The following is a 15,714-nucleotide window of genomic DNA, read 5'->3' as shown; positions in this document are numbered from 1 at the left end:
TAATAAATAAATAATACAAGAATAAATTCACAATTGTCAAATAAACCATGGCTCTCTGATAACCTCAGCAAATGAGCTGTTATGGGAAAACTGTCTCACACTTGCATACCTTCGCATCAAGCACACCAGGGTAATTTATCTTTTATTGAAGACACATGGTCTGTGCTCCAACCATTTAGGCGAAAGCTTTTTGCTCGTAAGCTGATTCCTCTTCATGGAAGACCCTAGCCTACGCATCCTTCTTATCAATTCCAGAGTCACCTTTCCAAGAAGCTGCCTCTCAATCATTCTCCCAGTTCTCCAAGCCCTACACATGCCTCTGTGTTATCAGGAATTATAGTGCTGGCTTACTTTTCTACCTTCATTATTGCACGCTTCTTGGTAACTTTCAAGTCTGCATTCTTCAAGTGTCTAGCACACCAACCTAGAAGCAAATTGGATATTCTCAAGGTTTACTGATCTGTGCCCTCCCCTTACATAAACAGCTTCAAATAGAGACAGTTTTGGAGCTGAATCTACTTTTAATACTTTCTCCCAGTTTAAAAAAAAAATAGTTGGCACTTTGCTGAGCAAGTAAGTATATACCTGCAGCATGGTAATTACCAAAGGGGTGTGTGTCTTTTGAAAAAGTATGTTCAAGTAATTATATAAATGGAAGGGGGGGGGGGGCTGTGTGTGTGTGTGTGTGTGTGTGTGTGTGTGTGTGTGTAATTACAGATGCCCTCGTCGGTTTGGCTCAGTGGATAGAGCGTCAACCTGCAGACTGAAGTGTCCTGGGTTCAATTCCGGTCAAGGGCACATGCCCGGGTTGCAGGCTTAATCCTGATAGTGGGTGTGCAGTAGGCAGTCAATCAATGGTTCTATCTCACCATTAACGTTTCCATCTCTCTCACCCTCTCCCTTTCTCTCTGAAATCAATAAAAATATATTTAAAAATAAAGTAAAAGTTACAGAAAGTAAAGCTTGACAATATTTGGCTACAGGAACACGATTTTAAAAGGTACAGCCTCACACATGCTTTTCTTCTCTCCTAATTATGATAACTAATTCAACACAGCTGGAATAAACTAGTTAGGTCTGCGTGCACAATGATAGTAAAATGACTCCAAATAAAGGTCTGAGTTTTCTCAGAAGCCAGGAGTTTTGAGTATTGTGATGCAGACTCCAGGTATACTGGCATATGCCATCTAACTTTGGGTCATGAAGTCCTTCCATCCCTGGACTGGGATGTCTTTTTACTTCACCTTGAAGATCTCATTGGCTTTATGAAGCAATTCACGAATCGGCAGCATTTCATCTAGCAATTAGAAGGGCGCACCCACCTGTAATGTGCTAACACTTCCTCTCAACCTACCAACACGCAAGCCATACAGGTTTAAAGCCTCAAAAATCCTCCAGGGGCACACCCTGCCCTCGTCCTTCTCTGAATCCCAAGTGCACTTAAGAGTCTATCACAGAAAATTTAATAATTGCCCTCTGTCCAGCATTTTCTACCCTATACTCCAAAGTAACCAAAGCCTCAACAAGGGTAAGAAGAAACGCTAGACGCCAACTGCGTGGGAAGAAATTAACAACCTATGTCAACACTCACGTGGCAGCTGAGAAACAAGCCAAACCTGGTTCATCAAGCCCGCCTTAGTTCGTCGGAGAAGAAATGTCACAGCCAACCACTTATCTAACCAACGGTACCCACCAAGGATGTATAGGATCTCCTGGCAGCTGTGTATGGGGTGGGGTGGGGAGGTGTGATCCTAACCCCCTCAAACAGCAAACAGCTTTCCTTAGTTCACCCCACTTTCTAGTCCCCCGATTAGCACCCCTTTAGACACCGTTCCCTTCGCCAGGTGGCAACGACTAAGTCCAAAGGATATGGCATAACCATTGCCCCCTCACCTAGGAGAAGAGACTTACCAGCTTCATATTGGACTTTTGGTTGTTCCACAGCAGCCACTGGACTCCTCAAACCCAGAACACGTCTTCCGGTTCAAGCTCCGCCGCTCGCCCGAGGAGAGCATGGCGGGACTTGTAGTCTTTCTTCCCTGCGCCCCTTTCCGGGGCCTCATGGGAAATGTAGTCATGCCTCCAGACATCCAGAAAACTATTAGTTATCTTTCCTTTTCCTCCCGTTTTCTCTCTAAACACCTCCTTCCCTCCGCTCAAATTCATCCCGGCCGCTAATTCATCCTGCCTCTCCACCCCAGCGTGATATCATGCCCACAGTCTGGGCCTGGTACCCATGGTATTCTGGGATATGTAGTTCCCACGGCTCTGGCGCCCCTTTCCCCGCCTCCCGGTGGGCGCGCTCCTTGCCGGGAGTTGTAGTTCGCCGGAGTCTCTGGACGCAGGGTCCCTCACTTTTACTCAGGGGAGGCAGGAACTACAACTCCCAGGGCCTCCCGGCTGCAGCAGGTGGGAGCGGGGCTGTTGATATCAATATGGCGGTTGTCAGCCAGACAAAGACAGTCAGTCTGATGTGATTGAGACAAGGGAGGTTTTCAGGGGGGAGACTGGGAGATAGGGGCCTCCCCTCCCCCTCCTCCTCTTCCTGCGCGGACCTCCACCCCTCCCCAGTCCGCTCCCGACCGGCTCCCCGCGCGGAAGACACCCCTCCCCCTCCCGCACTCCCCTCCTCCCGGTCTCAGCCCTTCGCACCGGGACGTTGGGGAGGGGGCTGTGCCGCGCGGAGAGAACTCAGCAACGATTCCGAGGTGAGTCGAGCGGTTTTAAAGCCGGACTTCACCTCGAGTCTCTTTTTTCTCACTTCTTTCTCTCCACTTTTTTTTTTCTTTCTTTTTTTCTTTCTTTTTTTTTTTTTTCTTGCGGGGGTTTTGGGGAGAAAGTGAGTGGGCTGGGGCTGGGTCTCCGAAGCGGCCGGATTGAGAGGAGGGAGGAAGCGGGGGTCTTCCGAGTGGGTGACCCGGACGCAGGGTGCGGGGTTGGGGCGGGGCAGTTTGTGGGGGGCGGTCATTGAAAGGCGTCGGCTGCACCCCAACTCTTCTCCTCCTCGTCTCCTCTGAACCCTGGAGGGGCGGGGGTCCCCTCCTTGGGAGTTTGGGAAACTGTTAAGGTGAATTGGAGGCGTGTGATGTGTGTGGCTGTGGGTTTAAAACTGGGTGACGTGCACTCGTGTAACATGTTCGCTTGGAACACGGGTCTGGCCATAGGAAGTTGGGCAGCCGGAGTCCTGGCCGTGCCCTGGGCCTGGGCAGAGGGGCGGGCGGACGGACGGACGGGCAGACGGTGCGGGACTCGGACCTCCGGGCTGGCGCCGCGGTGCGAGGCGGCGGGGTTAGCCACTTGCCTGCGTCCGGTCGCCCGATCCCGCTCGCCCTCCCCGCCTCCTCCCTCCCTCCCTCCGCCCCTCCGCCGTCCCCCTCCCGGGACACATCTCCACCCCAAACTCCGGGCGGGAGGGCCGTGGAGAGGGAGGCGGTGCGGAGACGGTTTTTTACATCCTTGAGTCGGGCGATGAGGTGGGAAAGGAAAAGTGTTCTTTAATATTTGATTCCGGAACCGTGTTTTGGTTACACGATTGGGGCTCCTTGGAAAGGAGTCCTCCGCCCACCCTCTCCCCCCAAAAACAGCAGGTAGGTGCAGCCCGTCGCCGCTTCGGTGTTCAATGTACATGAAACGTTACTTAAGATTTCGGGCGCGTGGGGTCGCGCGGTCCGGAGTGCTGGCATGCATGTGTGTGCATCTCTGTCTGCTCCCAAACACAGAATGACTTGTGCTTCTTGAGATAGGGCGACTTCTTTTCGTGGAAGGGAAAACTGTTGGAAATTATTGGAGGGGCGGGGGGCTGGGGGAGAGGAACAGAGTCGCTGAAAGGCGCTGTTTGTATTTTTCTTGTACCCCACCCTGTTCTGCCTCGCATTTGTCTGAAAAAGCCGGCACCGGAGAGTGAGGAGTCACTGGGTGAGTGGAGGGGAGAATGCCGCTGGCGTTCGAGGTAACCGTTTGTTGTAAAGTTGAATGGTATAAAAGTGATTGCTTTATGAAATTGCCCTGAAGCCTTAAAAACCCTCGTGTCTCTTACAGGGTGGAGTGATCTGAGATCCTGCAGCTGTACAGCCCGCTCTGCCTCCCCTGCTTCCCTCCTTCCTTCCTTTCCTTCTTCTTTCCTGAAGTCCTTCCTTCCTTCCTTTCTTTTCTTGGCATTGTACATTTCTCTTCCTGGAGGGACATACTGCCTCCTGTGCCCGTTTGTTTAGTTTGTGCTAATCCGGTTGTGCTTTTTGTGGTGGTTTTGTGTGTGACATACGTCTTGAGAGGGAAAGGACCTGCACTTGTTTTTGGTTTGCATTTAGCCACAGGTAATTGTCACATCAAGGTTGCAGTGCTTTGCATGAAACTTAATTTTAAAACTAGTGCAACCGAGTTGGTAGAGCTAGCTGAATTATGTTTATAAGTCGTTTTGGAAAATCTGAATTCTGATTTTTTTTTTCCCCTTCAAGTTTTAATTAGAGTTATAAAGGGAAGGGACTGCAACATGTTTCTCACAGTCTTTAATATTTAATAACATCACACCAGGAGAATTTAAGATAATCTGTACTTCCTTCAGTCTGAAATATAAGTTTATCAATATCCCTTCTCAAGAGACAGATTTTTAGTGTAATAGACTTTTAAATAACCAAAGGAATTGGCATAATTTCTCTTTAGACTGTTGAGAATTTAGTGTATTTACATAGTTGGCTGCAAACTTAATCAGTTGTTGAACCTAACAGTAAAAGACCTTAGATTCCATAAAACTGAAAGTCACATAGATACAGTATGCAATTTTATGGTATGTTTTATAACCTTCAAATTGAAATTCCTGCAGTTGATAGTTCTCACAGACAAGCTGACTGTACGCATGAGGTAGCATATATATTGAGATTGACCTGAATAGAAACAAAATTGATGTCTTCTAAATCTCAAATTTACAATACAAAATATGTTGATACAAAGTGGAGCCTTTAGTTTGTTATAGACTAGCATTTCCAGAATATTTTTGTTTTAACTTTCTATCTTAACCTGAAACATTACTTTGTAAAAACTAGAAAAAAATCCTAAATAACTACATAATAGAGTGTTTGTTTGTTTTTTTTTTGCCGAAAGGTATTCTGTTAGACATACAATATTAAAATGTTCAATAATTGTTTTAGAAATAAAACTAAAATGTTTATTGAGAGTTGGAACAAAATAACAGCATTTGCTCTTCTGCCTGCCCTTGCCTCAGATTTTTTTTGTTTTCTTCTATGGAAATGCAAAGTTATTGGGAAAGCTTTCATGGAACTTTCTCTAACAGTCCGGTTGAAAGTAAACCAGTTATATTCCTTGCATTCATTGGGGGTGATTCTGTTGCATTTTAAGCACTGAGCATTAAAATGATGTAAAGCCTTTACTGCAGACTAAAGCATAAAACGTTCTCAGCATGTGGAAGTCATATGGTTTACGGAAAAGGTAGAAAATCAGGGCATTGGTGCCTGCCAGTTAAAGATTTCATCCTGTAACTGTGAAAGACGTTTATTTTAATACGATTGCTTCTAAAAATGTTGCATGTGGTATGGGAGTTGAAAATCCAAACTGTTTTTAACCAATCTGTTGCTACTTTGTATACTGTATTGTGTATACTGTGGCTGCAGATGTGCATCAAAGAACCTTTAGGGGTCAGCTTTCTGTTGAATATCTAGTGAGGCATCATTTTCACTGTGGTACTAACAGATTCCAGTCTTTTTTAGCACAATTCCTTGGCTGAAGCATCACTAATAAAAATTTAATAACAGTATTGGTAAATTACAAAATATATTGTAACAAATCTCTCCTTGGTTCATCATTTAAAAAATAATAGAAGTAGCTAATTTATGCCAATTTTTGTGCTAGGTATTAATTGGAATGACATTGCTTATTTCAGTAGATATTGAACACATTGGGAATATTTATGTCAAATTCCTCCATTTTCGGTCTTTTATATATTATATTTAGTCTATCCACTTTTAATGTTTCCTGTAAAACCATGTTTGCTTTTTCTATTCATTTCATGGTAGCTCTTGCTTCTCTTATTTTTATATGCAGATCTTTAAACATGTGAATTATTACTTTTGGGAATTAGACATTTATCCTCTGATGTCATTTTTCATAAATGTAAGGTGATGTACCACTCAAGTTTTTTAAAATGTCAGCATTTACAGATAAACTTAAAGATGCTTAATGAAAATTTGTTGGCTTTGTTTGGTGAACCTGCCTTATTTTTATGTTTTTTGGCTCCATAATTTTATAGCTCCCTTTACTATTTGGCTAGATTTTTCTTATAATCTCTGGCTTTTACTAATCAATTTAGGAGAACTTTAATTTCTAAATCAGTTGCTACGAGTGGAAATCCCTGCATGTCTGGAGTATGATATATGTACATTCTCATATGTACTCACAGTTACAAAACACCGTTATGTTTCCTCATTCATGACATTGGTATATACTTATCGGACTTGTACGCCATGAAAAAGGAATCTGAGCCACAATAGTAGGAGAGTAAAGGGGCTCAAGCTAGAAATCAAAGTAACCATCACCAACCACATGCTGTCCACAATATGGAATCTAGGGAGATTTGCAGTATCATTGTAAACAGTTACTTTAATAGATTTTGCCAAAGTCTAGTTCTCTCAAAATGGGATTTATTGGTATTGAAAATTTTCTCAAAATAATATTAAGTAATAGGTTACTTAGATTAGTAAGTGTAGCTATCCCCCAAGTTGATCCTTACTGGACTTAGGGCCCATCATGGGTAGAGTATAACGTTTTTTCCAAGTGATTATTTGACATTAAACTTTTAGCTAGAGCCTTTTTAAACATAATCCAATGCTTTAGGTAATTTGTTTTTCTTGATCTTAGATGAAACAAGTTGGAAATTTACTATAACATTGTCTTGGACACTTTCCAAGAGCATTTAGTTACTGGAAGCTCCTGCATTAGCATAGTTTTTTACCCTTACAGTGGTAATAAGGTTGAAGTTACAGTAAGTTTTTCCAATGGTTATTATAATGTTAATGTAATATTTTAAAGATCTTTGGCTTGGTTTATAAAGATAGTTTTTTCCCTTGTTTTATTTTTTTACATTTACTGGTATAAACAGAAGAAAAACAATAGTTGATTTTGCTTTGAAGTTTGTTATCTTCTTTAAGATCCTAAAATAGGTGGTAGCAGATTCCCTCCTTATAAGTGATAAAATTGGAATCAAATTTATTCAAAGGGCATTTAAATTTTTTTCTTACACTTAGAGTGCTGATTATGGTCAGAATTTTTACTAAATTCCACATGTTAGATTTAGTCTCTGTAGCTTTTCTGTCCATCTCACCTTCAGTGGTTTGTCAGAGGTCTGCATGTGATTATTGATATTAAACAATTAATATGGAACTGCCAAGTGGCAGTAGTTTTAGTGGATATAATCACTTTTTCAAACAGGGGAAGTCAAATGCTGTGGCCATTGCTGAAATGAAGATGACTTAAGACTGAACTTACCTGCTTTAGGGTTTTGATAAAGTAATCATATGAATGAAATATGTAGCTACTATTGGGTTGGGCCTAGTCAGTCAAGCTATGGAATAATTTTCACTGTCTCCATCCAGCCATGAAGTCAAGTTGATTTTGTATCCTTTGTGCTTATCTATTCACTTATTTTCATTCTATTGTTATTCTCAGGCCTTCACCGTTTCTGGCTTGCCACATCAGTCTTTTAACTAATCTTCCTGCTTTTAGTGTTTTTCCATAGTCATTCTTCAACCCTACATGAGGAATCTTACTAAAATAAAATGTGAATTTTATTTTCAGCCATACTTCGACTAGAATCCTTCAATGGCTCTCTAGCCTTTTGGATTAAATCCAAACTGTCATTTCACCTGTGTCCATATCCTGCCTCTGCCACTCACTAGCTATGTGACCGTAGGCAAGTTATTTAACTTGTCTCTGCCTCAATTACCTCATCTAAAGAATGGGAATAAATACTCCTTCATAGAATTATTGTGTGTTAAATCCTCAGGATGCTTTGGCACATCATAAATGTTAACTATTATAATTGTGCTATAACAGATAATTTTATGTTGTGGTTCCTGCCTTACATTTTGTGATTACTGATCTCAGACCCTTAGCCATGCCAAACTACAGGTAGACCAAACCAGATACTCTGTAGCATGGATAAGGAAGGTTGGACATTAGTCTATGAAGGTTGCATTTGTTAGCAGTATCTTCAAAAATAAAGAATTAATTGTGAACTTGAAATTTAAAGCACATTGCTGTATAAAAATGATGGTATATTTTGCTATTCTGGCTTTTACTTTTTTCTATCAAAATACAGAGTAATACTAGTTAGATTATTGACTAATTCAGGCTACAGTTTAAAAAAATCACTTTCCTAGCCATGTTAATAAATTTTTTTATGTTTCTAACCTAGATTTCACCTTGATACAGCAATTTTTTTTGTATCATCTAAGTTCATTAAATATCTATTAACTTTGTGTACTTGCTTTTATTTTCCTCCCCACAAATCTGAATTCTCACTCCATTTCAAGTAATGTATTTTCTTTAAGTTATTATTGGGACAATTGAATAGTTGCATTATATGATCTGGAAGCTACTTTAGACAATAGAAGCCACTTCTATTTTATTTACATACTAATGTTTATACTTACGCACTGCTTCCGTTGGCTTTCTAGAGGGGTAGATGATACACCTACAGTGATTTATGTCTGTGTCTCATTCCTCTCAAGGAGAAAGAACGTCCTGTTTTTATTATACTAAACTGAGCCCTACAAGGATAAATGTTACCAAAACTATCATATAGGAGTAGCAGGATGATAGCTAAGGTATAAGTTCAGACTTTAGAGTGTAATTTTTGTAGGATGTTATATTATGACTGTGGTTTGCAACCACTAATTTAGCCAGCATTTACCTTCATGGAACATAATTGTTCATTGTGGACAACTTGAAAGCAGTTATTCTGAATATTATCTTTTTACTTGGTTGAACATGCATTTTTTTTTTTTTTTAGTCAAAGACAGCCTATGTTTAGTTTTACATAGTAGCAGTTTAGAACCACTCAGGACAAGAATAGTTGCTGTACACTCTTTTCTAAAGCAGACCTCTCTGAAAAGATGGCATGCTCTTCCTTAGAATACTATATCATGCTTTTCAATAAGATGCTACTTCCCTCCAAAGGTGATAGGTCTAAGGGTAAATATAAATTTCTTCAAGATTTTTTCCCCTTTTAAAAAAGTGCCTTCCTTGCCCTGGCTGGTGGCTCAGTGGTTAGAGCATCAGCCCAGAACCAAAGGGTCTTGTGTTTGATTCCCAGTCAAGGGCGTGTACCTGGGTTGCAGATTTCATCTCCAGTCTCCTTCAGGGCACACGTATATGGGAGGCAACCAGTCGTTGTGTCTCTCTCACATTGATGTTTCTTTCTCTCACTCTCTCACCCTCTGCCCCCTCCCTTCCACTCTCTCTAAAAACCAATGAACAAAATATCCACAGGTGAAGAGTAACAAAAAAAGTTTCTTCCTTTAAATAAAGTATCCTATATAATAAAAGGCTAATATGCAAATTGTCCCCTCCACCCGTGATATCAACAGGGAATTTGACCAGAGAGCTGGGCCTGCCCACCAATGGCCCGTGGCCCCTCTCCCCAGCCAGCCTTCTTTCTCTTCCCCTCCCCCTTGGCTGGCTGTGCCCCACCAGGCCTCTAGTAGCAATATTAAAAATATATATATGTATTGCTTATTTTCTAATGCACTGTAGGCATCAAATGACCTGGTTTTCTTCCCTAAAACAAAGAATTATTTAATGAGCACAATAATTGGTTACTCCAATTTTAAGTTTCATTTTTTGAAATAGAATGTTTAGGTGACAGCATTTTAATTAGGTATCTTCTCTCTGTTATTGACCATGTAAGTTTGTATTAGTTGGTTAGTTCAGTTTTCTAGTTTGCTAATCAGGGAGGATATTTATTTATTTATTTATTATTATTATTATTAAAAATATATGTTTTTATTTCAGAGAGAGTAGGGAAAGGTGGGGAGAGAGAATCTGTGGGATTCCTTAACATGACCCACGTGGTTCAGGCCCACTCAGGATCCAGTTTCTGGAGAAGGCCGCACACTAAAATGAAGAGACTGGAAAAGAGTTAATTTGGAAAATGGGGGCCAGGCGGGAAGTCCACCTCTAGTGGGAAGACTAACCCCTCTCTGGCCTTTTACCATTCCTTTTATTGAGATTCTGAGACAAAGACATCTCTTCTAACAACAGAAAATCAACAAGAATTTACATTTATACAATATATGACTAACAAATTAAAGTTTCCTCAACCACTGCTATCTCAACTAGACGATGATTAATAGCTCTGACCATTCAGAGCCATCAAGGTTGGCTACTAGCTCTTTCTACAATTTACTACCAGGGAACAAATGTTTGGTTTTGGTTAGCCAGCTCTTTTTACATTTTACCACCAGTGACTCAACTTAAGAGTCAATGAGTTAATAGCTCTGACCATTCAGAGCCATCAAGCCTGGCTAGCTCTTTTTACGTTTTATTACCAGTGACAATGTTAGGTTTCGGTTCCTGGCAAGAATCATTGATTGACTGCTTCATGCATGCCCCCTACTGGGAATTGAGCTCAAATCCCTGGCATGTGCCCTGACCCCGAATCTAACCAGGATCTCTAGGCTCCTGTTTTGGCGCTCAACCACTGAGCTACACTGGCCTGGCATCAGGGAGGGTATTTAGGTTAATTTGCTTTTTATATGGTATTTTTGTTATCATTAAGTGAACTCATGAGTTGTTTGCTTACTTTTACTTTTGAAGTAATTATAAATCACAGAAAGTTGTATAAATAGTATATAGGGTTGTGTATTTTTCACCCAGTGTCCCCTAATAGTTATATCTTACATAACTTCAGTAAAATATTAATACCAGGAAGTTGACATTGGTACAGTGTGTGTATAGTTCTCTGCCATTTTATCACATATGGGGATTCTGTAGCAACCACCACAATCAAGATACAGAACTATTCTGTCACCACAGAGATTGAATAATTCCTCCCTTATTCACAATTCTGTTTGGTCGGTATAACTAAGGAGAAAAATCTAATTATTGGATCAGTAATTTCACTCTTTTGCCTTTTGTAGTAATTCAGAAATTCTTTTGACACATCATGCATTATGGAAAATTCCAATTAAACTTTTCCTTTTTTTATGTTTTAAAAATATAAAAATTTGCAAGCTCTAGTCTTATTAGTACCCATTAAGCTTTTTAAGGGTAAATTGACAGTAATATTGAAAACCTCTGTAAGTAAAATGTGAAAGATTTAAGTGAATTCAGGGTTTAAATTATATATTTCTTGCCAGAGAGGAAGTATACTGGCATTTGTAATAGGTGACCAGAATTATAGTTATTCTGACATTAGTTTAGTCTTTGACAGTGTTGAAGAAAATTTGTCAAATTAATTAATTGTGAGCTCATGTTGAGTTCTATTTTGGATTTGTTGTAAGAGAACTCACTTCAAAATCAGTTCAAAGATTATTTTCAAAGAAAGGATCTTTTAGAAAAAAAAGGGTATCTTGAGATTATTGTTAGTCTAAGTACAACAAAGGACCATCAAGTTAAAAATTAGTTATAGGGCTGTCTTTATACTTTGTCTCCTCTCTATTAGTTGTATGAGTTATAAAGCTTATAAAAGATGAGGCTGCTAATTCAGCATACTGCTGATTATTACAACCATCAAACAACAAAGGTTTGCTTTAGACAGCTAATAAAATACCTTCAAATATATCAACAGATATATCTCCTTTGGATTTGAAACAATTTTTTATTTGTCAACACTGATAATTTATTTTAAAAAGATCAATTAAATTCTAATTTGTTTCACTGACCAGAATATGATAAATATTAGTGGTACTTCTTGATAAGTCATATATAGAGAGCTTTTGTGTCTACCTGAGATTTTACTTTCTTTATGGTACAGTTGTTTTTCTCTTTGGATTTAGCTGTTAACCAGCTTTTGATTTACCTTGGAATACATGTTTTTTTTAATTTAAGTGCTTTAATCGTGAATTGTTTAGCTTCCAGGAGAGGTTGTTACAGGAATCCAGCTGGTTGATAAAGAACTAGACTTTGTGTGAATGGGAGAACTGTCTGGAATCTGAGAAGCTAGTTCTCTCTTGTTTCTCATTTTAGGGATGTATGCTTTCTTGTCTTGCTTTGTTTTTCCATGCCTTCTTCATCTCCCTTTCTCACTTTTCCCTTCCACTTCTATTTGCCTAGCTATTGGTTTGTGGTTTTTTTTATTTTTATTTTTTTTAATCTGTAATTTACTCGCAGGTGGATTTGAAACTGCTCTTACAACTAAAGCTTACCTCTTAGCGGTGACAGTGTGCTTACTTTGGCTCAGTTGGACAGAGAAATCTGAATGCATGGCATGACCATGAGTTATATGTCTATTCCTATTACATGACCTTGGCAATTAAGGCACAGGGGTAAGTAATCTGTTATGAAGCTAATGCTTTTGGGTTCTCTAGATGAGGAGGTTTGCAGGGGTTGAAAAGGGCAAACTCAGTTAAACATGTCAAGTCCAGCAGTGCATGTTTATTGGTGTGTACTCTGGGATACAAAGATGAGTTGGATTTAATCCTTTTTAAAAAAAAATAATTTAAAAATATATATTTTATTGCTTTTTTACAGAGAGTAAAGAAGAGGGATAGAGTTAGAAACATTGATGAGAGAGAAATATCCATCAGCTGCCTCTTGCACACCCCCTAGTGGGGATGTGCCTGCAACCAAGGTACATGCCCTTGACTGGAATTGAACCTGGGACCCTTCAGTCCGCAGGTTGACGCTCTATCCACTGAGCCAAACTGGTTAGGGCTAAAAAAATAAAATTTTTATTGATTTTTTTTTTTTTTTTTCCCCAATGAGAGTAACATCTTCTATTGGCTGCCTCCTGAGCAGCCCCTACTGGGGATCAAGCCCAAAACCTGGGCATGTGCGCTGACTGGGAATTAAACCAATGAGCTCTTGATTCCCAGGTCTCACTCAAGCCACTGAGCAACACCGGCTGGGCTAATCCTTTTCTTGAAGGATCAGATAATTTGCAGGAAATGTCAAAAGTCTCCCAGTATAATTTCGTATTAGTTGTTATGTTAGTAATCTCAGGCAAACCAGAAAGATGACCAAGTGGGACTGTGATACTAGTCGGGATTAAGAAAAGAGAACCAGAGGTAGCACTAGAGCCATGAATATTCTGTCTCTACAAGCGGCTCACACACAGATCTGTTAAAGCATGGGAGAATGTAAGAGCCATTCTTTTAAGGTCCTAGTTGTTGCTATCAAGGAGTATCTCTGGTAGAATAAAAAGGCCTTTTTTTTTTTTTTTGTTCTACTTCATATGAAGTAGACAACCTTTTGGCCACTGTTTGTCTCATTGTTGGTGTCAAGAGACATCTCAGAGCTCTGGCTGGGTAGGTAGCTCAGTTGATTAGAGTGTCGTCCTGATATGCCAAGGTTGCAAGTTCAATCCCTGGTCAGAGCACATACAAGAATCAACCATTCAACGCATAAATAAGTGGAACAACAAACAGATGTCTCTCTTTCTCCCCCTTCCTCTCTCTTTCTAAAAAAATTTAAAAAATATATATTTTATTGATTTTGTACAGAGAGGAAGGGAGAGAGATAGAGAGTTAGAAACATCGATGAGAGAGAGTCATCGATCAGCTGCCTCTTGCACACCCCCTACTGGGGATATGCCCACAACCAAGGTACATGCCCTTGACCGGAATCGAACCCAGGGCCCTTCAGTCCCCAAGCCGACGCTCTATCCATTGAGCCAAACTGGTCTCGGCTCTAAAAAAATTTTTTTTAGAAAGAGAGAGACGTCTTCGAAGTCCCTCCTTCACTAGTCCAGAAACTATAAGATTCTCATAAGACATTGTCTATGATGAAACTATTTTCCTAGAAAATGTCTTTCATCCTGGACAAATTCTTCACAGATCTGGCAACTTCAGAATTAACATATTGAGTCAGTCCAGTGTCCAGTCAACACCATATGTTATATTTAACAAAAGCTCCATGATGTCAGGGAAAGGAACTGGAACTTTTTTTCTCTCTCTGTCAGTATTAGAGAGTATTAGTACCTATGTTCTAGGTTACAGGGCTAAAAACTCCAAAGCCAGGTCTGGATTAGGTTACTAAACCAGGCCCGAGATTTTAGAAATAAGCACAAGTGAATGAGCACATAGGCAACTAAAGCTAGAAGATCCAAGTAAGATTACAAAGCCACAGGCGATGAGTTGGGGAGTCACAGAATTCTAATACTTAGGCTGCAACAGAGGAAGGCAGTGCATCTCAACTTTTGTGCAAAAGATTTGCCTGGAAAAAATATTAAAATTTTAGTTTCCCGAGCTCCACCCTCATATTCTTAGATGTGCCAAGGGATATGCATTTTTCCATAAACATACTAGGTAATTGATATGGTCCTCAGAATATTTGGGAAGCATAATACCTACTGAGATGCTACTATGTGCTTGGCTCCAGAGGACTTGATAATCTTAAATTCCTGTTTGTAAATTGGAGTATTTCCTCCTTGGCAGATACTTCCCTTATGTTAAACATCCTCTATAATTGCTTTGCCAGTAAATTGTGCAGTGACCTATGTTTTGGTTAAACATGGTTATTTTTCTAGTTGTCATACTTAATGGTTGGAATTATGTCCCCAAACATCTAGTCTATAATGATTTATCATCATTTTATTTTCTTTTTTATTTTTGGAATATGTTTTTATTGATTTTTAAAGAGAGAGGAAGGGAAAGGATAGAGAGATAAAAACATCAATGAGAAAGGATCATTGATCTCTTGCCTCCTGCATCCCCCCTACTGGAGACTGAACCTGCAACGAGAGCATGTGCCCTAACCAGAATCTGACTATCTGTGACCTCTTTGTTCCTGCTGGGTCAGTGCTCAACCACTGAGCCACATAGGCTGGGCAGTTCATTTTTTTAAACTTTTATATTTTACATACTGACTCTTAGGCAGACCTTCCCACCCTTTTGTCAGTAAATTCTTTGTTATTCTAGTTTTCTGGATCTATTAAAGATCCCCCCCCCCCCCCCCGTATCTACTTTTGGTAGTATTCATCTCTTAAATCATTGCTCTCACAAATTATTTCCTCGCTTTTTTTTTTTTTTTTTAAGATCTGGCATCATTCTTTTCAGTCTTAATTGATCCTAGAATATTGAGCTAGTTGAGAACATAAAATTTGGAGCTGGACTATTTAGGTGCAAGTCTGACCTCCATAACTTACTTTGTAACTTTGAGTAGATTTTGCTCTGTCTCAGTGTCTCCATTTGTAAATTGGGGATAAGTAATAGTATTCATATCATAGGATTGTTGTGAGAATATGAGGCAATATTAGTGAAATGCTTAAAATAGTGGTTGGCACAGATTAAGGCAATTTTTTAATCTTCTTATTAGTTGGCCTGTCCTTCTGTCTCTAAGGTTTTTACTCTCTGCTGTGTCATTAAAATTTGTATACGTGGCAAGCAATCCTTTCCTAACTACTTATTTTTTTGTCAATTTAATTTTTCTTTTTCTTTTTAGTTTTACTCTTGTAGGCCTTAGCTGCATTTGATGCAAATGCTTATTTCCTCTTAAGTTTCTTTTCTATCCAGGTCTTCTTTTTTCCATTATCCTTTTCTTTACCTA

General features: G+C 39.8%; 2 protein-coding genes across 13 annotated transcripts in view; one reads left to right on the top strand and one right to left on the bottom strand.

Moving 5' to 3' along the window:
- Positions 1–2,018, bottom strand: part of INTS9 (integrator complex subunit 9) — an 80,721-nt gene extending 78,703 nt beyond the window's left edge. Inside the window, exon 1 of the mRNA XM_084886394.1 lies at positions 1,912–2,018. Within this exon, the coding sequence (XP_084742520.1) occupies positions 1,912–1,920 (9 nt within the window). The 5' untranslated portion in view covers positions 1,921–2,018. The remainder of the gene's footprint in view (positions 1–1,911) is intronic.
- Positions 2,019–2,406: 388 nt separating this feature from the next.
- The window catches only part of HMBOX1 (homeobox containing 1), a 162,472-nt gene continuing 149,164 nt past the window's right edge, over positions 2,407–15,714 (top strand). For 8 of the 12 annotated variants that reach the window (XM_084886441.1, XM_084886438.1, XM_084886440.1 and 5 more), the window contains exon 1: positions 2,408–2,708. The gene's annotated coding sequence lies outside the window, so the exon portion shown is untranslated. Of the gene's footprint in view, positions 2,709–3,355; positions 3,588–3,887; positions 3,950–15,714 lie in introns of those variants that run through there. The other 4 variants (XM_084886435.1, XM_084886434.1, XM_084886433.1 and 1 more) reach the window with 4 other exon arrangements.

Source organism: Pipistrellus hanaki, assembly GCF_964339955.1.
Source record: "Pipistrellus hanaki genome assembly, chromosome: 5".
In the NCBI taxonomy this organism is placed as follows: Eukaryota; Metazoa; Chordata; class Mammalia; order Chiroptera; family Vespertilionidae; genus Pipistrellus; species Pipistrellus hanaki.
The sequence above is the reverse complement of the archived record's forward strand: the minus strand, read 5'-3'. Positions and strand labels throughout refer to the sequence as shown.